Source organism: Halichoeres trimaculatus, unplaced genomic scaffold, assembly GCF_033239565.1.
Source record: "Halichoeres trimaculatus isolate MK-OKI-2021-1 unplaced genomic scaffold, fHalTri1.1 fHalTri1_scaffold_8, whole genome shotgun sequence".
Lineage (NCBI taxonomy): Eukaryota > Metazoa > Chordata > Actinopteri > Labriformes > Labridae > Halichoeres > Halichoeres trimaculatus.
This window is the reverse complement of record NW_027437186.1, coordinates 1,634,907-1,657,698: the sequence shown is the minus strand read 5'-3', so window position 1 is coordinate 1,657,698 and position 22,792 is coordinate 1,634,907. Positions and strand designations below refer to the sequence as shown.

At 41.0% G+C, this 22,792-nt stretch overlaps 1 protein-coding gene across 1 annotated transcript in view; it reads left to right on the top strand.

Annotated features, from left to right (window-relative positions):
* piezo1 (piezo type mechanosensitive ion channel component 1 (Er blood group)) overlaps positions 1-17,834 on the top strand; it is a 189,374-nt gene extending 171,540 nt beyond the window's left edge. The window contains exons 44-54 of the mRNA XM_074675606.1: positions 124-185; positions 2,133-2,291; positions 2,606-2,753; positions 4,731-4,919; positions 5,296-5,388; positions 7,133-7,305; positions 7,545-7,667; positions 7,773-7,855; positions 14,270-14,456; positions 14,674-14,815; positions 17,224-17,834. Coding sequence (XP_074531707.1) covers positions 124-185; positions 2,133-2,291; positions 2,606-2,753; positions 4,731-4,919; positions 5,296-5,388; positions 7,133-7,305; positions 7,545-7,667; positions 7,773-7,855; positions 14,270-14,456; positions 14,674-14,815; positions 17,224-17,352 — 1,488 coding nt within the window. The 3' untranslated portion in view covers positions 17,353-17,834. The remainder of the gene's footprint in view (positions 1-123; positions 186-2,132; positions 2,292-2,605; positions 2,754-4,730; positions 4,920-5,295; positions 5,389-7,132; positions 7,306-7,544; positions 7,668-7,772; positions 7,856-14,269; positions 14,457-14,673; positions 14,816-17,223) is intronic.
* Positions 17,835-22,792: the final 4,958 nt, after the last annotated feature.

The following is a 22,792-nucleotide window of genomic DNA, read 5'->3' as shown; positions in this document are numbered from 1 at the left end:
CTACCTGAACTTAGATATTCTATTAAATGATGTTTTGGGGAAAGTTAGTTTAATGTGTTTTGCTGCTCTAACATATGTGGATTACTCCATCACACTCCAGTGTCGGCCTCTATTTTCCATCAGGTGATTCTTGTGTTCGGGATCCACTTCTGGATGTTCTTCATCCTACCTGCTGTCACTGAAAGGTGGTGTTTAAATATTTTATTATGAGTTTATTTATTATTATTATTATTATTATTTCACCAAGCCATGCCCTCACAAACTTACAATTGACTAGTTAACCTTACATTCCCTACTAGGCAGCAGCTGGAGTCAAACATTAAGTATCCTCTTAAGCTGTTGAAAAACACTCAGTGCAAATTGGGCAAGTTGAGACTCTCTGGGCTTGCGTGTTTTAAAAACACATGCAAACTTGTGTGCAAAGGTAATTTATGAACCAAGTGTACCGAGGATTGCGTCTGTCAGATGAGCCAAACAGCACAGGCAATCCATTTAGCATGTTTGCCTCCATGAATATGCAGAATATACAGATCATCTGAACACACAAAAACTCTGGGAGAAGGAGATGCAAATATAATCATTTAGCAACCGCTAATGCTAGAAATGCTGCAACTGCTGTCTCTACTATTTTTATTTCTAACAGTCGAAATATGTTGATACTCTGTCTTTCCCTTGTCTGTCATTGTCATCTGCCTCCTTCTCGCCACAATGATTACAGCTGTTTGTCCGTAACACTGTGCTAGTTTGCACCTGCCTTTCAATCACGGACTGCTAACTGTTTCAGGTTTGACAAATCACTCTGCGGGCACTAAATGATTACATTTGCTTCTCCTCACAGAATTTTGTGCATTCAGATGATCTACATATATTCTGCATATTCATGAGGGCAAGCACGCTAAATGGATTGCATGTGCTATTTTGCTCATTTGACAGACGCAATCCTCGGTGCGCCCATTTAGAACATCAACTTTGCACACAGGCTATCAAGTTTGCATGTGTTTTCATACACGCAAACCTTTAGTAGATCAGGCCCTATGTGTGTAAACAAAACTTTTTATTCTTGCTTTGTCCAAGAAAACAAGTCAAGACAGTCTGCAGGTATTTTACAGAAAAGTAAAGCATCTCAAATTGTGGCACAGAGGAAAATGGATTAAAAAGTGCATTTCATTTTCAACTTTACATCAAAAACATGTTTGGTCCTCCTCATGTACAGCATGGAAGTGGCCTGTTTCCAGAGCAAAAGGAAAGGTACCACATCTGAGCTGAGCACAGACGAATCTCTGTGCCCGGGTTAGGTTCAAAGTAACACAAAGCTCTTAACTGTGAACACTTCAACACTTTTGATCAGGTTATACCGTCTCAATTTTGATTTGCATGAAAATCCCACAGTCTCACTCAGACTGTTGTTAATAGTTCTCAAAAAGTTTTGATATCATTGGACAAGTCCCAGTAAAATATTTGTTTTGTCAGTCTGCAATCTGGCATATTGACCAATCCATTCCAAAGTCACATGTCACCCATCCCTCACTGCACATCCCAACCCTTATCACCATTTAAAGCGAGTTTTGGGGCCTTTTTATGAACGCCCAGAAAACAGCAAATAGCTCTGTTCTGAGTCGCTTCAAATTTAGATGGACTACAGGAACCCCAAACCCCTGCACCATAGTCTAATATAGGACAAACACAAGATTTATACAGATGTGTATATGTTTTATAACCAAGCTCATGCCAGTATTTACCTTTATTAAGGACAGCTCCCAGCTACCTGCAGATTCCAACAAGACTTTAACTCCATCAATCCTTGATTCTTATATTTCTCAGTAAGTCAGAAAGGAGTAGGACCAAAGCAAAATTCAAACTCAGTTCGTAGATGAACCTTCTTCCTGAAATGAGTTTTATTTCTGTTTATCTTAAATCCCCATTTACTGCACTAGCAGTTAACACTGTTTAGCAGAGTCTGAAGGTCATTTTCTGTTTAAATAATAATCGTGTTATGAGTGGAATGAAACAAAGAAGAAGCATAGAGTGGCTTGAGATAAAGAGATCAGAAATGTTTTACTCTGTACTGTCTGAGAGTTTGGACAAGAAACTCATCCAAAGCTTCAATGTGTCTCCTCCTCTTCTCATTACAGGATGTTCAATCAGAACTTTGTGGCCCAGCTCTGGTACTTTGTTAAATGCATTTATTTCGGCCTGTCAGCCTACCAGATCCGCTGTGGCTACCCCACTCGTATCCTCGGCAACTTCCTCACCAAGAAATACAACCACCTCAATCTCTTTCTGTTCCAAGGGTAAGGATGCAAAGCAGTGCTGCTCTCTGGGTCGTTTATAGAGTGCAGATATTCCATAAATCAATAATGTGTTTCCATTTTAACCACTTTGTTGATTGTTACATCAGACCTACAATGAAATGGGCAAATATTTCATTCATGCAAACAGATGAGTCTTCGTCAGTACTTAAGGAACAAGTCAAGTGTCAGCACATAGGATTTGAATAGAATGCAGGAACACCAGCTCAAGCTGATCTCCTCACTTGGTGTGATTCAATAACCTTCACATGAATCTGACATTATGGTGCAGATGACACTTGTGATTGGTTGTGCAGATTTCGTCTGGTGCCGTTCCTGGTGGAGCTGAGAGCAGTGATGGATTGGGTTTGGACTGACACCACTCTGTCTCTTTCAAACTGGATGTGTGTAGAAGACATTTATGCCAACATTTTCATCATTAAATGTAGCCGTGAGACAGAGAAGGTATGTTCCTCAACTTTAAAACAAGACAGCTTCTAACACTACTTTTTACCTAATCATCTTGGCATGTGGAATGGTTTCTGACTTTGCAGTTTACCTTTGTAAAACACTCATGACAGCAGAACAGGGGCGAGCAGTCATAATAAGCTATAAATCCAGTGCATGCCCAAGCCCTTCAATAAAATTATGGGAAATAATCTGTCAGTGTGTTCTATTATACAATACCTTAGTTCTACTGTTTTGGCCTTAAATTCCTGCCTCATCTGCCCCGTTTTGTTTGCGAAAAGCTGAAAAGCTTAGAGCTTGTTACGCGCATGCGCACTGCAATACCTAGTAGTATCAGTGCCAGAGGCTGTTTACTGTTCATAAGCATTTTGAATTGCAAAAAAGCTGTCAGTGAAGCAGCTTATCTGCCAATGTGCATGCTCTTAACTGGATTAACTTTATTGCTACAGTAGCTGAGTCAAAATGAGTGGAATCAATTCAAATCAGTCTTTGCTTTTAGTGCTGTTTTCCAGGAGAACTTTTGAAGAAAAGAAGAATATAATTTTAAGTGGTCGGCCTACTTCTGAATTAGTCATCACCAAAACGGCAAAGGATTATGTCCGTCACTTTCAAGCTAGCACTTATGAAAAACATAAATGGCTAGCTGGCTGTCCACGGGTCAGCAAATTGTTCTGTTGGCCAAGTCTCCTTTTTTCCATGGAACGCACAGTCTGGACTACGACAGGTTATGGTGATTTAAACAACCGTCACACTGCTATGGCAAGCATGAGCGTGCATCTCTGCACATACTTTGTACTGTAAATTCCAACACATTGTTCTTGGTAACATGGACATGTGTGAGTGTGAGAGTGTTAAAATCAAGTTGATATAGTAGTTAAAAAAAACTAAAGAGCCCTGGAGGTGTCTTACTATAATATAGGCGTAAAAGGGGTTCCCCTGCCTTAATAAAATATTCTGCTGCCTGACACCTTCGGGGCTCAACGAAAAATATATAACGTGTTTTTCATTGATAAATGAATAGCTAAAAAATGGGCACTCGCTGTAGTTAACACTTCGGCACGACCAATGTAACAAGTCACCGCTCGCCACTGCAGCAGAATATATATGGTTTGCTTAAAGTAGTGATGTGAATCATTTAATCTTTATGTATCACAAAGACCCAACAGCAAACAAGATCAAATGAATAATAATCAAATAAGATCCAGTCTTATCTTACACACAAGAATCCGTCTGATCTCATCCTAATCCAATCTGAGTGAAGATCTGTTCAGCATTGAGTGACAGTGGTCAGAACCAACTCCCTTTACAAGACATAAAACTCTCCCCGTAAGAAAGTTTAGAGTCTGGTGCCTGGTCCTGTTGTCCCAATGCAGAGGTTTCCTCAGGCAAGACACTTAAGCCAGATTGGATCAGTAAAGTCTGATCCGAGTTGCTTTTCCACAGCCAACCATGCCCCCTCTCAGTTGGTGGCATGTAAGCCGAATGCTGATAGCCGTGTCAGTAACTTAATAACGTGACACCATACCAGAAAGACCCTTCTGTTGGGCTGCCAATCTAATGTTCAATGTTCTAACGTTGATTGGTCAAAAGAATTGTCACTTCCTGTGTGACACTGGTACTATGTATTTCTCCTGGTGGCTCACAGTCTTCTCTGAAACAAAGCTTGATTGTTCTTTGTAACAAAGAGCCACATGCCAATGAATTGCTGGATGTCTTCCATCAATGCTCTCTTTGTTTACTGTGTCGCATTTTTCTTCTTTGTTGGGTCTATTAGCAAGCTACACTGTGTAGTGCTGCTATATAGAGGACATTTTGTTTCCTTTTCACAACTGAGTATCTACTCCTGACTTCATGACTGAATCAGTGACAGTAGGTTTAGTTAGTAGTTAGTTTTTACAGTTTATGGTGTCTGATTAAGAATGTAACTGAAATGATTATCAGACGTATTGCTAACATTGTGATTCTTCTCCTCAGAAATACCCTCAACCCAAAGGGCAAAAGAAGAAGAAGATAGTGAAATATGGCATGGGTGGACTCATTATCTTTTTCTTGATCTGCATCATCTGGTTTCCCCTTCTGTTCATTTCACTGGTCAGATCAGTGGTTGGAGTGGTCAACCACCCTATTGACGTCACAGTGACTGTAAAGCTGGGAGGATACGAGGTAAACTCTTTCGTTCCACTGTAGCCTTGGCATAAAGTTATTAAAATGTTTGCAGCAGCTTCTAACCCTTCAGAGGCAGTGATTGTAAATATCTATTTATTTTAATAATATTTACAATCACTGCCTCATATATATTTCAATAATGATACTGTGGTTTCCTCTGACAGGAGCTCATACTGCTCTCATGATTCTACTCATTGGTGTCATAGAAGTGTGGTTTTCATGCACGGCTCAGATTTCAGTATGCACATAAATGTTTCAGTAGCAGTCAGTCTTCACAGAGCGTATTAAAGTAATACAACAGAACATAGCTGACACAGCATGGCGCAGTAATGTGGTAGTTTGATTAAACCATGTGTTTTTGTGTGTATATTAGCCTCTGTTCACGATGAGTGTGCAGCAACAGTCCATCCAGCCCTTCACAGAGGGTGACTATGAAGAACTCACAAAGAAATTTGGAGAAGATGCGGTGAGTGTTTTTTTGATGTTGTTTTTTTTCAGTTTGAATGACGTGAGCTTGTATTGTTGCTTTGCTCTTTTTACTGCATCAGCAACAGAGCTGGGTAAAGTAGTCAAAACTTGTACTCAAGTAAGAGAACTGGTATTTCAGGATAATATGACCCAAGTACAAGTAAAACATGGCCCTTCAAATACTTGAGAAAGATTAAGTAAGTATACAGTGGAAAAAAAAACCCAAGTATTGAATAACTGGTGATAAACTTCTGATTTACTTATTTTTTTTAATCAAAGCTCGAACGTCAAATAGACCAACATTTAAAAAATAAGAATGTGCAAACTCATGGATTTGAAGGATGGCATCCCAACCACAGAAAATGGCTGGTTGGCTTCACATACAGAATTTAGCACAAGTTTGTCAAAGCGTGCCTGAGTAACCCACTGTGGTGGGACAACAAGGGAGTTTGTGATTTCTGCATTCTTTATAGGACGTTCTTAGGGACTCCATTACATCTGTATACATCTTAAGTTTGTTGGGGTGGACAGCTTGAATACTGTAATGTTAGCTTTTCATTGCTTAGCTGTCTCATCACTCACATAATGCAGTACATGGTAGTAAAGTCTGTGTGCTGTGAATGCGTTACTCCAATCTGATATTGGTCCATCATTAGTGTCATTAGTGTGTTCAGTTTGGAAGGGAAAAACAGTCACTCTGCCTATGACAGTCAGTGAGTGTCTAGGAGTGATGGCAAAGTGGTAATCCAGTGACATCTCATTTATAAGAGATGTTTTCTTGACACAGAGGGCCAAGGGGAAGGGGTAATAGTGACAACTGGGATTTGCCATAAATTGAAAATGAGTAGACATTTTTCATTAAACAAAACATTTTTAATCTCATCATGTCATTGGGTTTTAATAATTAACATTATTTCATTAGTATTAATATGTGATACCATCTCACCACATGCATTAGCGTTTCAGCTGTCATCATTCTGTTAGGAAAGCACAAAAAGTACAAAGGTAGTTTCTATGGATGAAACGGTTCACAAAATCTATGGTTTAGTTCTTATTACGGTTTTGTGGTCATGGTTTTTGGTTCGGTTTGGTGTACATTGTTGTTGTTTTGACGGGGAGGGGCTCACGATAGCACAGGAAAGTTGCACAATTGTCATCTTTAAAAAAAGCTAGCTGAAGAGGGGTCTGAAAAGTCATAAGATATAGTAACAAAGCCTTTAAGTTGGCAACATTCAGTCGCGGTTTTATCCTCCACTTTCTTACTGCTGTCATCAAAGCACACACACCTGTCCACAATTGTTCCGCCATACTCCTCGGGTTGCACATGCGTATGATCGGAGCTACTTACACACTTCAAAGTGAGTAGTAGAATGAAGAAAAAAGAAAAACACAAACTGAATGAAACACAGGCACCCCAAACCCAGTGTGGGAAACTGAATGGTTCAGACTTTTTTCATAAACCGTTCCATCCCTAGTAGTTACATATCCACAGGGTACAGCACAGACCACTGTTAGGCCCTCCTCTGAAATCAGTAAACACACCCTGAGACTGTTTTTAGTAATACATAAACAATCACACTTTCATAAAACTTTCTGAAACACATGTTCCGAGTAGTTTCAGACACTTCATGTTACCACAGTGATCCCAGAGAATGAAACGTATTGTTCTTTTACTGTAAAAAACTGCCCACCCTTTTTGCTGTATTCACATTTTTATGCTTTTTTGTGTGTTCTTCCACCAGGTAGCCATGCAGTTCATCAGCCTCTACAGTTATGAGGACATTGTGACCGCAAAGATTGAAGGCAGCTCAGGATCAGTGTGGAGAATAAGCCCCCCCAGCAGACAAGAAGTTATTAAAGAACTACTTGAAAGTCATGTGGACTTAACATTACGTCTGGCCTGGACTTTCCAAAGGTAAAACATTTACTCTCTGAACAGAGAATGACAAGAGACTTGTGATAATGGCAGACTGTTACCACTCAGCCAGGTAACTGTGAACTAGCAGTTCACACATGGACTCCTGTCAGCTTCTCTGCAGACTGTTCTTCAAGTCCCCTGAGCTGCATCACCCCCTGTCTTTGTGACATGTTTTATACTTCATATACTGCATTGATTGTCTGTGAGTTTACGCTGAATTTGTCTGACCCTCACAGGGACCTGGGGAAAGGAGGGACTGTTGAACATACCTCTGACAAACACTCTATAGACCTGGAACCCACAAACCCTGTCAGGGCTGAGCTTGCCTCACTGCTGGTTGGGAATCGCTCTGAGCCTGTGTAGGTTGATTTAACAGAGGGATTTTAAAGTGAAAACTTGTTTGTTGTCCTTTTGTATCTGATGAATCTCACAGATCATATCTTCTGATTTTTTGTCATTGACAGGCATGTTCCTAATATGTTTCCCAACTTCATCAGAGCGCCTAATGGAGCTAAACAGGCTAAACCAGTCAGTCAGCTACACAAAGGTCAGAGGTCATTGATTACTGAAATATGATAAAATGGAATAAACCAAAAGGCAAGGTTTATTGTTGTCTGAGCTAACATTAGGTTTATATAGCATCTTAAGAGGAATTTTGCAACTTTTAACAGTAACTCAGTGCCCAGTTTTTGGGGGGCTCAGCACCACAATGTTATGAATGATACAGATAGCTTAATAGCTTCTGTAACTGCTGTTAATTGTCACTTCAAAAGATAATCCACAGACTTCCGCTTTGCTTCGATATGGAGCAGACATGATTCATGGGAGCTCCACCTGAACTTTATATTAATTGCTGTGAATGCAGTAATGCATTCACAGCATATGTTCTTCTACTTCATTGCTGCGAATGCAGTAATGCATTCAAAGCATATGTTCTTCTACTTTCTTTTTCTTTTTCTTCTTCTTCCGCCTGCTTTTTTGGACCGCTAAGGCTCCTACAAACTTCAACTGATTTTCACCGTTCAAACTTCAAAACGTGTGTTTCAGTGGGGACAAGGGGGCTATGACTCTTCAGAAACTTTCCACAAATACTTTCAGAGATATTCAACGATTTGCACGATTTCAGTCCCATAGAGATGAATGCGGAATTTTCTAAATTTTCTCCCTTCAGGACATTTTTTCAGCCTGCTTCAAACCCTTCTCATTCAGTCATACATTTAGCTACAAACTCCATTCAAAATATTTAGCTATCTTTTGGCTTCATTCAGTGGGTTTCAAATGTTTCCTAGCATTCATAGTTTCTCCACAATGACCCTTCAAAGGTCATGATGATTTTCAGCTCTTTGAGCCGTTTAACATTGGTGTGTATTGGACGAAATATTTCAGCTTAGAGTAGGAGATTCAAACGACAGAGTGGGGAGAGGGGGAAACAAAACCTGGAAACCTTCTGGGTAAATTGCTCTCTTGGCCACATTTTTTGAGCTATCAACACATATAAGCCCTCAAAATGTAGGGAGGCTTGTCCTGCTTCTGACAAAGTGGTTTTTAAAGCAAAAGGATGGAGCACTTTTTCACAAAATGGCCAACTGTCGGGCATAGTCAGCTCCGGCACCCATGTAGTCCAATGTTAATTCCTGAGGGGTTTTCTCAGAGATCAGTCAAATTTCCCTCATCTATATATTACTCTCATGGGCACATTTTTGTGTCTTAAGACATGACACTTGCACGGACAGCTTCCTCAGGGTCTCAGGATTCCTACGGTGTGATAATTTTTCTGATTGGCCCTTTGGTTTAGTCACAGTTGCAGGCAGTTTGACATCCTGATTTCAGTGGAAATGTGTTGGGAATCAACAGACTCCACCAGGGGGGTATTCCACGAAGCTGGCTTAGCTCAAAGCCTGGCTTATTTGGGTCAGCCTCGCTAACTTTAGCGAGAGTTTGGTTCAACAAACAAGGCTTAGGGCTGGCGTGGCTTAGTAACCATGGTAAATTAGCAAGCGCGACAAGCCTGGTCCCGGTCAGGCTTAACGTCAGGCTTACCTTAGCTGCATCTCAGAGAAGGTCAGACTGGCTTCTGAAAGACGCCTTGTGAACTGCATGTGTCACATTAATTAAGTCTAGAACTGTAATGAATGATGTCCTTGTTCGTAAACATAAATTGAGACCTTTTGGTAACTTTTTTGACACCTCCTGCTTAAAACCCAAAAAGTCAGAAGGATCGTGAGGTCCCGCTTCCACGGTCCGTATTCATACTGAAAATCAAGATCAAGCAAGCTTTTGCCCTTCTGCTCCACGGGAGGTTTCCATCCTCCCTGAGCTCACCTTAGGACACCTGCGTGATCCTTTGACAGGTGTACCGCCCCCAGTTATACTAGACTGGAATAACCGTGAATCAAGACATGTCAGATACTAGACTCTCTGTCCCTGATGCAGTGCTGTCAGTGACTGAGTGGTTAGAGAGCATGACGCAGATGCACAGTGTTCCATGTTTTACTTTCGGCGTAGGTTTGATCCCACCAGTGGTAACTATTTGAAAAATGCTGATTTTCTTTCTTCTGTCACCCTCAAAGTACAGTCAACATATAACAGAATAAAGGCACAAATTGTCTGATGATATAAAAGGTGACAAAAGCCACAATTTTCCATATAAATACCTTCCTTTTACCAGCGGTCCATGATCATGATGATAACGTAAAGGTGATTCCAAATGGTGAGATAACTTTGTGTCTTCCCCCTTATTTAAATCTCGGAATATAGGGCACTGTATCACTGACACATCTCATCTGACAGCTGTATCATCTCTAATAAAATGACATCTCATTGATACATGTCTTTTTCTACTGTTTAAGTCATCGCCGCATGAAGTGTATATATATATATATATATATATATATATATATATATATATATATATACAGTCCTATATATGAACAGCCTTAATTTAATGAAGACCAATCTCCTCTGAGCCACAGCAGTGTGAGGAGTTTTAGGGTGAGAAGAAAAAAGGTCATCAAACTCAGCAGAAACAGTCAGTGTCGATTTGACACATAAGCATGATATTCCTGAACCAGTAGTTTACCAGTCTTACAACTCCATGAGGACTTTTTTTTTCGGCTGAAGGAAACATCTCTGCTCTCGGTTTTGACATGATTTGGTCGTTTTGACAATCGACACGTTGGGGCTTTTTACATACCGCGGACACGCGCTTAGCCGCAGCTTGGATCAGCCTGGCTTGTATAAGCGTCTCTGAAAATCAGCTGAACCTCGTAAGTGGAACGAGTTGCAGCTAAGATTAAAGTGGCCGCTTATTCAAGCCACGCTTACCGGCGATAGCCCAGCCTATTTTAGCCAGTTTCGTGGAATACCCCCCAGCTCTCTGGTGGCAGTTGGTAAACAATGATCACCAAGGCAACATCTGGCTTCAGATGAGCCTCAGCTGACAGGCTTACGTGATTAAAAACTCACTCACAGGACACACAGGATTACATTTTAACAGCGTTTCAGAGATGAGACTTGCATTTTCCCTCAGTCAGGCCATGTCTTCCATAAATGTTCTTTAAAATTTAATTCATTGCTTCAAATTTTGAATAGATGCAGCCATTTCAACTTTAAATTCATTTATCCATTCCCAGAGTTGGGTATGTAACTACAAGTAACGAACGTTACAAGTAGTTAAATTACTTTTGATAGGAACGAGTAGTGTAACGGCACTACTCCTCCTAGATGAGTAGTTAAACTAGAGTTACAAATGAAACGCCACGATCGTTACTTTTACAATGACTACAACCAAAATATTACTATTTAAGAGGAGATCTTTTTATTACCACCAGTAGATTGAACGGTGGCCATACGAGCAACTACTCGCTATCTCTTCCGGGTCAGGGCTGATGGAACTGTCACAGTAAAATTGGTTGCCTTACATAAATCTGTGCTCCACTGACAACACTGCACTCCCTCCTACTGTAAATGCCCCTTTTAAAGGATAAGTTCGGTTTATACAGCTTTTACATTGTTTATAGCATGAAGTAAAACAAAATACTCACCCAGAAGCCTTTCCTGATCCAAGCAGTGCTTCGGGAGATATTTAGATCCAAAATCGTGCAGCGCACGTCCGTATAATGGGATCCATCGGGGGCATAGACAGTGCCACTCCTTAAACTGCATTAATCGTAAAAACTTGTGTTTTTCACCAATATTCCATCATGGTCCGCTCCAAGTTAGTGCTCTGTTGCAGTAGTGTCACTCCAGACAGCGCTGTTTGGCTGTAATGACCTCTGAACTGACGAAGACTTTGTTTTGCTCCTCAAAGAAAGTCAGCTCTCCAGATTTTTTCACCTATATACTGCAGCCAGAAACCAGGGGGAGGCATTTTTGTGAGAACCTCATTTTGAGTCTACTAGCAAGATGATGTTCGTGTTTTGTTTTTTTTTGTTTTTTTTACAGTGTATGGTCCATATATATGTTTCACATTATTATGGGTCCGTCTCTTACTTCCATATATACCTTCATTTGTAGCAGACCTAAAGCTGTTTTCAAACTGCACTGAGCATAATTAAATCAAATTACACAATGGCCCCCATTTATCAAACGTACACCTGAAAAATGGGTGTATGCTCATTTCCACTCACAGATCGGCATCGGTAGCCCCCCCCCCCCGGCAACCTGCACAGGACAGCACCCCACAGGAAGCCCGCCATGCCAAGGCCCCCAGCGAGCAACAGACCAAAGGATCACGCACTGCAGCCCACCAAGGGGTACAGGAGCCAGCCGGGCCTACCCACCCCCTAGGGCCCGCGCCAGACCCTCACCTGCAGCTACCGGAGCCCAGCCGCACCTCGGAAGCCACCGGCGCCACCCGCCCCCCACAAAAGCCATAACCAGCGAGGCCCAACCCCCACAGCCGCACCAAGCCTATGCCCGTGACAAACCCTATACCACTAACCCCCCTCCTCACTATTCTGTAACCTGGTCCCAGACAGGCTACATTATTCCTACACCGTGAATAGTGCAGCTAAGTGTAATGTGGTGCATTAAAACTGGGGAAGAACAGGTCGAGTGGGGTCCACCAACCCCCCCTCTCCCTGCCTGGCCTAAAAAAGTGGATGTTGTGTTGCATTAAAAACAAAGGATCGGTGGGGCAGGCGGGAGGGGAGCAGAAAGTGGCCACAGCCACAGCCAAACAGATTGCACCGAACGGCTCTCTAAACGGAAGGACCCAGGGACCCTCAAGCGACAATCCAGACGAGCCCCGGTGAGCAGGCGCGCCCAGCACTAACACTTTCCCCACTTTTCCCTCTGTTGCTAGGTTAGCACAGCTAGCTCGTCCATCTTATTAAAGATAGATCTTGTGTTCCCAATAACGATGGATGGAAGGACAGGTCCACAAGAAAATAGATGACGACAGCCACCACTCTCCAGCCCAGCAAGTTGCCACCTCCACAGGGTCCAGGACTGAGCCTCCCCAGCAGTCTGTTCGGTCTCTGTCTTCTGGATCCTGTCTGCCGACAGCAGGTGAAGCTCCTCCAATGTGGCGCCGGCGTCCAATGTCAGCTCCGTCAGCCACGTCCGTGAACAGCACGATGCCACTCTGCCCTCTGGCAGCCCCTCTGCCGCTGGGCTAGCACAGCTAGCTTGTCCATCTTATTGGAGATAGATCTTACGTTCCCAACAACGATGGATGGAAGGACAGGTCTATGTCGTCACCTCCCAGCTCACACCCGAGAACCAGCATGTCGTCCTCACCGCCGCCTCCTCACTTCGGGGGAAATCATCAAGCCCTACACTAGTTAGCAATGACATGCTACTGGCTGCTAACAGCTTATTTCACATGTAAACAATGCAGCTATGGTTACATTGTAGGATCTCCAGACAAACACAGGAGAAAAAGTAGTAAAAAACTGAAGCACCACAATATCACTGAATCCACAAAAAGTTTGGTGTCCGTGACCAACAAATGAACCGTACAAAGTAATACATTCAAAGATTATGAAAAAGAGACAAAAAAAGTTTACAAGAAATGGACAAAAAAGAGAGAGCTGCTTCAAAAGGCAGCCATAGCCATCAGGGCGGTGCCTAGCAACCATTTTACACCCAAATCTGTGCCAATTCCCACGCAAGATAGATAAATGAGGGCCATTAAGCCTATTTATGAGTGTATGAACAATTATCTGTCAACAACAATCTCACAGAAGTTATAATCACATCAAACATGTTGGTACCTTAATCTCACAGTAACTTACTTTACCCTGTGGTTAAAAAAAGTCATGCTTCGCTGCGCTGAAATGACAAATTCTGTATTTTTGTCTGTTGGTTTTGCCCATTGACTTAACAGAGCCGAGCAGCCGGCTGATAGCACAGATCCCAAAGGTGGCACCCGCAGCAAATAAGTCTCGTGACTAAAACCCATGCAGGCGTAGCACCAATAGCTTGACAGTTCTAGCTTTAGCAGCACACTTTATGTGAGATATCAAGCATCTCTTTTAACCATAGACTGCAAATTAATGGACATAGTTTCTGTGATGTCAGCTGCGTGTTTCTGAAATGGATTTTTGAAGCAAATCGTCTATCACTGCCATATTTGAAGTGAAGGAGGCTCTGAGTACAGCTATAGGGCGCCCATCAGTCACATGAGCTGGGCTGTGCCTTTGATTGGGTGAGCTCACGATCTTAATGTTTTCTAAGCTGCTGAGTAAGAAAAAAATCCCCCCTGGAAAGTGTGTACCGATAGTAAAATTAGCAATTCAGACAGGAGACTTTTTATGAACTAGGCTGTAAATCTGTTTATTTCTGCTGTGAAAACGGCTCTTTCTGGTTTGGTGGGTGTGTAAATTCTGGTACTTCCAGAGCCAGCCTCAAGCAGACACTCGGAGAATCAGCAGGTTTTAGCACTTCAGCATTGTACCATAACCTTAGACCAGAGGCTGCCACTTGGTTTTAACATATATGATTGCTTCTTTTAAAGGTGATGAAGATGGTTACCTGAACATCACTCTGTCACTGAAGAGTGATAAGTCACTGAACAGCAGCGGAAACCAGGAGTGGTGGGACATCGCCATTGCAGGCTGTGAACGCTCGTGTAATGTTCTACCAATGGTCATATTTAATGACAAAGTCAGTCCACCCAGCCTTGGCTTCTTGGCCGGATACGGGTAATGACCACAGACCAACACATTAATGTGACTGGAATAAATGCTGTAGGGAGACACGTTGCACAGGGTTTTCAGCTTTGTTTCATGGACTGATCTCAGACCAAGATCTGCATCTATTGAATAGCGTATTTCATTTCCCTGTGCTTGACACATAGTTTCTGTTAAACATGATTATTTCTCATCTGTTCGCTAACCTTACCTTACACTCTTTTTTCAGGATCATGGGCCTGTATGTATCTGTGGTCTTGGTCATTGGGAAATTTGTGCGGGGCTTCTTCAGTGAGATCTCTCACTCCATCATGTTTGAGGAGTTACCCTGCGTGGATCGCATCCTGAAGCTCTGCACAGACATCTTCCTGGTTAGTTATGTGTTCCTGTAAAAACAGATAGTAGGGCCTTGAAAACTGTATTTAAACTTGAACAGGTTGATCATTACGGTGGTGTATTGCATTCACTTAAAAAAAAAAAAAAAAAAAAAAACAGGATTTTTTTATTATTTTTTAATTTTCTGTTTTTATGAGATACTATTATGAAAGCAAAATGAGACATAACTATTTAATTTTAACAGCCAATGAATTTTAAGTACTGAAATAAAAGCACCACTGAATTCATTGCATTGAATTATTTTGCCATAAAAAAAATATGTTAGTTTATATGTTCTGAATTCACATTTTAAAAACTCACATACTAAAATTCCAGATCCAAAGATTCAAGTTATATAACTTAACAAAAAGATTCAGGTTGCTTAAATTTAATTTTAAATTCAATTCATGAATATGCAGATCCAAAAGTTCAAATTGAAAAATTCAGATTGCAACATCTGTGCTACCTGGGACAGGAAAGGAAATATACCGTAATAACACAAATATAAGAAACGTTTTTTCTATTGAAAATAATGTGGAACTGTAAAAGAAAAATGTATTGTGGTCCTCAGAGCAGCCGTTTCTAAGAGACTGACAGGAGGGTGTGTGAGTTAATTGAGAAACGTAACAAAGGCATACCCATTACCTGTGCTGTCATCAGAATTCATTTTAAAACACAAATCTTATTGTTAAGATTGTATTGAAAGAGAATAAGAGAGAGAAACGTTTGTCCCTACTGTTGCAGTGGTGTAGTGACCCTAGACCACTTTCAACATGTGCCAATGGTTAGACCTTGGTTAGAATGACCCTTTTTTCCTACATTATTTTCAATAGGAAGAAAAAAGTTTCTCATACTCATGTCAATACGGTTTATTACCTTTCCTGTCCTGGGTAGCCCGGATGTTGTGATCTGAATTTTTCAACTTGAACTTTTCAATCTGAATTTTGATGAGTTGAATTTAGAACTGAATTGGAAATTGAATTTGAGCAAACCAATTTTTTTCGTTGTTGAATTTTGAAACTTGAATTTTTGGATCTGAATTTTTAATAAGTGAATTTTAGTTGGATTTTAATTCTAAATAGATGAATTCGAGACAAATAAATTTAGGTACACAGTTTTCATAACAAAACAATTAAATGCAATGAATTCAGTGGGGTTTTTATTTCAGTACTTAAAATTCAGTGGCTGTTAAAATTAAAATAGTTATGTCTCATTTTTGAGAAAACAGCTACTGTCTTTTTAGTTTATTTATGAGGTAGTTATGTTGTAAAAACAGGAGGATTTTTTGTAATTATTTTCAGGGGAATGCAGTACGTCACTGTAGTTCGTAAGTGGACCAAAAGTTTTCTTTTTATTTGTTTTAAGTGACAGTGCATATTTATCAACATTACTGCACCGCATCCATGCCAATATACCAGAGTTAGCTACAAGGCCAATTGTCATCTGTAGTCTCTGGCAGACTAGGTTGAAGAACATAGCCTTAAAACAAAACAAAATCCAAGCTAAAAGCATCAAAAAGCACTCAGATGTGTGGAGCTCCACCATTCCAACACTTTAAAAACTTGTTTGGACATGACGATGTGAGAGTTTCCAGGAGACAGGGAACATTGCACCATGTGGTGAAGATGGCTTAATGAAGAGCATCCATGCTCTAAAGTAAAGTAAAGTTTTTTTTAGTAAAGTTTCCTCACCATCCATCCCCAAATGTTCTCAGTAGGATTAAAATCAGAAGAACACACAGGATGGTCCAAAAGAGCAGCACTGTTTTCGTGGAAAAAGTTCTTCAGGTGGGCATTGCAGTGGCGGCCAGTGACGAAACCTACTGAGAAAGGAAGAGTGAACAATGCATCTAATCCAGTATTAAAGTGTTATTTTCCATGCAAACAAATGATTGTTATGGGACCATTATTTTACTGACTTCTCATGTTTTTACTGCATGTGTTAAAAAAGAGGGCAGTGTTAGGCAGCAAACCTGAGAGTCACAATATTATGAAGAACGTGTGTGATGCCATTCGGAGGAGAGCTGTGGGTGCCTGCTTCAGGTTGTGCTGGTGCTTATGGCTATGGCACACAATAGTCTGTGTTACATTAGAGAAAACCCATGCAAAGCTGGAAAATGTCTCATTGCAGCATCAATCATTACCACACATACCAGGGCCCTCAGTCATGAAGAAGACCCACTGCAACATTGCCAGCCACCATTTGACGCCCTTGACCAACCTGAAGCTCCATTGTTCCATTGAAGAAAGCAAATATCTCTATTTGTGCAGCTCAACCACATTCAGCTGGAGAAAAACTTTTTACCTTTCTGTGCATGGCACAGACCTCCTCTTCTTTCCTGTCTGGCTTAATAAGACACAACTGTACACTGTGAGCTTTTCACTAGAGTCTCTGTGTATTTCAGGTACGGGAGACAGGAGAGCTGGAGCTAGAAGAAGAACTTTACTCCAAACTGATCTTCCTCTATAGATCTCCAGAGACTATGATCAAATGGACCAGAGACATCCACAGCAGAGACCAAGACAGATACTGACTGAAAAGATGGTGTTGAGTTGATTCATGAAGCCTGCATTCAGGTGAAAGCATAGAGAAACCTCCTCTGAACACAGAACAGACTTCGATTTACAGCGAAACACACTCAGTGTTCCTGCTCATGTATGAAGCGTTGTTTTTTTCTGGGGATGTTTTTCTGGACATCTGAAGCTGCTGAATGTTCACAGCTGCCTCAGCACCTTACATGGCAGACCCTCCAGGATTGGCAAAAGATCTTTCTTTGAGACAGAGGGCTGAAGTAGTACATGGGAGGACTTACACTGTGACAAGTTAGAGGTAGACCACCTGGAACCATGGTTTCTGTATGCTGAACAATCTTAAAGAACCGGGCCATCAATGAGCTGGAAATGGTTTTTAAACATGTGAAACGAAAGAACATGCTTCACAGTTGTTTTCTTTTCACTTTCAACACAAATGATGGTTTAAGCCAGCAGCTGGAGGGCTTAAAGGTTGAATGGTGAATATTTCTATATGCTTGTTCAGTCTTCTGACCAGAGGTGGAAGTAACAAATCACTTACTTACAGTTACTGGATTGAAGTAGATTTTTTTGGTTACTTGTACATTTATTTGTATTTTTTGACATTGTGTAATTTTATGGATACTTTTTTTTTCTAATATTTCTATTAAGGCAGGTTCAAAATTTACAGTATAACTGAAATGATCAACATTTTTTTTTTTTTTATCCCAGAAACATTTTCAAACAGTAAAACCAGAAAGTTTCATATTCTAAACAACCATCCCAATCCACAAACAGACCTTTAAGTTAAAAATTAACATCAAATGCAAGAGTAGAAAGCATAAAAAATAAATAAATAAATAAATAAATAAATAAATAATAGGAATAAATGTTATGTGTATACAATATGAAAACCTGAAAAATGAACAAAAAATAAACCCTGTAAAGAACACAGAATTACACACATTTCTCAATTTAGAATACTGAAATAAACATCAGCGGCTAGAAAATCCAGGCCATCATGCCAAGGGATGAAGAAATCTTGGAGAGAGGTATAGACAGTACAAAGGATTTTATAATAAATCAAGCACAGGTTTGTCCCCACTCAGAGAGAAGGGTCGAAGGAAATGCAGCAGGAAAACACTGATATCAGGAGATGATGGTGTATTACTATACTAGTTCATGAGGTGAAAGTTTATCAAAATATTGAAGTAAAGGTCTCCAGTGAGTAAAAAAAACAATTACAGCACGCTCTTATAGTGAATTTAATCTTCTCTAACTTGAGAAAAAATAGGATATTGTGCAGCCATGCTTTAAAGGAGGGAGGTTGTGAAGGTTTCCACAATAGAATGATTTCCTATGGGCAAAAGTCTGAGCTATTTAGATTGAACGTGGAGTAGGGCTGCAACTGACAATTACTTTTAATGTAGACCAATCTATTGGTTATTTTTTTGATTAGTCAATTATTTACAATTGTTTCGTGTTTCAACCTATTTTGGCCTTTAAAATGTGCAGACCTTTAAAATTCAACCTGTGTGTTCATGGTATGTACAAAAGGTATGTGTAATCAGAACACCAGGGTACTTTTTTCCTGTGTTAGATATGGTATGGATGATGGTGTTACATTTGTGGATAGTTGATTAATTGGAACACATTCACTTTTTGAAATGTTACGGATAAGACCTGAAATAATTACATTCAGGGGGTGGGCCGCCCCCTGAATGTAATGGTAGGGGAAACACTGCACACTGTTAGTGTGTTTAGAACTACAAATGAACTTTGTTTGGTTGACTCTTTTTTAGATGTTAAAATCTATCTTCCTCCACTTTTTTTATTAATCTCATACCCAATCTCCTGCGCAGTCACTGGCCATCCAAGCTGTGCCATACTCTACCCGCCTGCACAATGAGACGCAGAGATCACTGCTACAACTTCAGTGACTTTTAGGCTCATATTAAGCCGTTTTGGTGCAACACAGCCCTCTAAAACCCCTGCTTTTGTTTAAAATGACTGTTGAGAGAAGCGGTCGCTGTGATGGTATGTCATTGATCGTACGGGATGTCTGCGTTTGTGCCATGTATGAAGTGTACCACGCTGAAGCCCACCTCTCCTAAGATGCCAAAGAGGAGAAGATAGTCTTGTGGTCACACTGGTGAAACAAAATGGAATTTAAAGAGTGCATGAAAACAGTTAAAATAGCCAGTGTGACCGCGATGAGAGACTGCAGCGAGCCAGATGTCTGTCTGTGACGAGTGAGTGATTTCGGATAGGGGAAGGGCTCCGCACGTGTGGCTCATTGACAAGCAGCTGATGCAGATCAATACATGCTTTCATATCAGTCTCCAAACTCCAGAAAAGAAGCTAGGTTTGTTGCCACTTGCCACTTGCTATTTTGAAAAAGAGGTAGCTTGAGGGGTCTGAAAACTCTCTAAATATGCCGTCAGCTCTATTTGAAATACCACTCTTTGATCTTTTATAAAATTAATCAATCAATCAATCAATCTTTATTTATATAGCGCCAAATCATAACAAATGTTATTTCAAGACACTTTACAAAAGAGAGAATAAGGGGGGGGGGGGATAGGGATACACACACACGCACACAGACACACACACACACAGAGGGAGAGAGAGAGAGAAACAGACGCAGTCTGAAGTTTGGCGCTGTGGCGACAGTTAAGGTGAAACCAGCAGGCCATTCCCGGCAACAATCCAAAGCCGTAGCAGCTGGAGTCGGACAGGAGCACAGCAGCAGGCCACCTACTTCACCGATCCCTAGGAACCTACAAAACAAACTCAGATTCTCCCAGAGAGGTGTATGGTCAGTAACTATAACAGGACAGTAAGACTAGAAGTTAGACTGACAGAAAAAGAGGGAAACAGGAGCCCTGTGTGTCAGTTCCCCCCAGCAGTCTAAACCTATAGCAGCATGACTAAGAGCTGGTTCAGATCTGATCCAGCTCTAACTGTAAGCTTTATCAAAAAGGAAAGTTTTAAGTCTTCTCTTAAAGGTTGAGACCGTGTCTGCTCCCCGGACCTCAACCGGTAAGTTATTCCAAAGAAGAGGAGCCTGATAACAAAAGGCTCGACCTCCCAGACTACTTTTAGAGACCCTAGGTACAACGAGCAGACCTGCATGTTGAGAACGCAAAGACCTAGACGGATTATACGGAACGATTAAGTCTTTAAGATACGATGGCCCGATTGCCATTAAGCGCTTTGTAAGTCAAAAGAAGAATTTTAAACTCTATCCTAGATTTTATAGGTAACCAGTGTAGAGACGCTAACACTGGAGAGATGTGCTCTCTCCTCCCAGTCCAAGTCAGTACCCGAGCGGCAGCATTCTGAACCAGCTGAAGAGTCCTAATAGACTTATTAGGACAGCCGGATAAAAGAGAGTTACAGTAGTCCAGCCTAGAAGAAACGAAAGCATGGACCAGTTTCTCAGCATCGCTCCGAGACAAGATGTGTCTAATTCTCTTGATATTGCAAAGATGAAAAAATGCTGTCCTTGAGACCTGTTGGATGTGAGAGTTAAAGGACAGGTCCTGATCCAAAAGAACTCCCAGGTTCCTGACAGTGGTGCTGGAAGCCAAGCTGATGTCGTCAGAGGCGGCGATGTTGTTCAAGAAAGCTTCTCTGAGATGTTTAGGTCCAAGAACAATGACTTCAGTCTTCTCTGAGTTCAGCAGTAAGAAGTTTCTGCTCATCCAGGACCTTACGTCTTTGAGGCATGCTTCAAGTTTAGATAAGCGGTTGGTTTCTTCAGGCTTCATTGACAAGTAAAGCTGAGTGTCATCTGCATAGCAGTGAAAGTTTATGGAGTGTTTCCTCAATATAGTGCCCAGAGGAAGCATATACAAGATGAAAAGAATCGGTCCGAGCACTGAACCTTGAGGAACTCCATATTGCACCCTGGTGTGCGAAGAAGAGACGTTGTTCACATGAACAAACTGATGTCGATCCGAAAGATACGATCGAAGCCAGGCTGAAGCGGTTCCTGAGATACCAAGAAGACTCTCTAATCTCCGCAGAAGAATGCAATGATCAATAGTGTCGAAAGCGGCACTAAGATCAAGCAAGACAAGCACAGAAAGAAGACCACTGTCCGAAGCCAAAACTTAAATGATTCCTCGAGGCTGAGAAAATTCCTCGAGCATTTTTTCTAATCGTACCTTGAAATTTTCGAGGAATCGTTTCAGCTCTAGTTTTATCAACCAAAAAAACAGTCTATTTGAGAAAACGAATGGTGAGCGTGCGAGAAAAAGGAATATTGTCTAATGGAGGGGTGTGAAAACCTCCAAGGATCAACATATCCATATTGATCCATAAAGGCCAAAAGGGTCTGTGACATTTTTGAGAGTGAGGTGGCCCATAAACTAGATCTATCCAGTATTGGGTCTATGACACAGTTCATATCACCGCCAAGTACCAAAGTATGGGAGTTCAAGTTCAGGATAGAGGATAATAACAGTTTCATAAAATTGTAGTCATCCCAATTTGGGACATAGACTGACACTAGGACAACTGGTTTCTGATATTATATGCCAGAGATAATCACATAGCAGCTGTCTGAATCAAGAATTGAGCTAGTAAGGGTGAAATGCACATTTTTCCTCATGAAAATGGCTGAGCCTCTTGCTTCAAGCTAAATTAAGAATGGAAAATCTGACCGATCCACTGCCTATTGAACTTATGGTGATCAGAGTCTTTTTTAAAGACAAAAAGGTATGGTTACCTAGACATGTTTCGACGTAACTCTGCCGTCTTCTTCTTCTGCCCTTTAAGAAGAACTTCCCTATGGGAAAGAAAAGCCTTCCTTCCCTGTGAGAATTGAACAAATGTTAAAATCTGACTAGTTTGTTATTACGCCATGTGAGAGTCTGTCTAAATGTATGACCAAGGGATTTATATTTGGGGCAATAAGGCAGACGGGGGATAGCTTTAACAGTAGGGGGTCAGTTTGAGGCAGTGTAAACCCCCACTGGAGTCTGTACATATGTTTGTTTTTTTTTATCTCAACAAATGTCACTTATTGACAAGGATGCAGGGCAGCTGTCCTGTGGAATATTTATCACCTCAGCTCGAACTGTATATAAACCAAGAAGACCTCTCTGTTGGGAGAAAACACCTAGCAAAGGTCTTCTCTCCATGCTGCATGTGAATTAAAGGAAATAATTCATCACACTGTGATTTTGTAATCTTTAAAATTATTTTGAGTGCAACAGGAAAAATTTCCCTGACATCCGTCCCGACCCTTGTTACCCAAATCCCTCACCAAAACTTCAATATTCAAAGCAACAAATTTGTACTTCCCTTTCCACGTCCTCATTCTCCCAGAATTCATCTCAGATCCCACAACTTGTATAAGGAAAATCAGGAATGCAAATATGGTGGTGGCTAATATATTATATTAGCCACCACCATACAAGATAAAGATAATAATTGTTATAATGAAAAAGA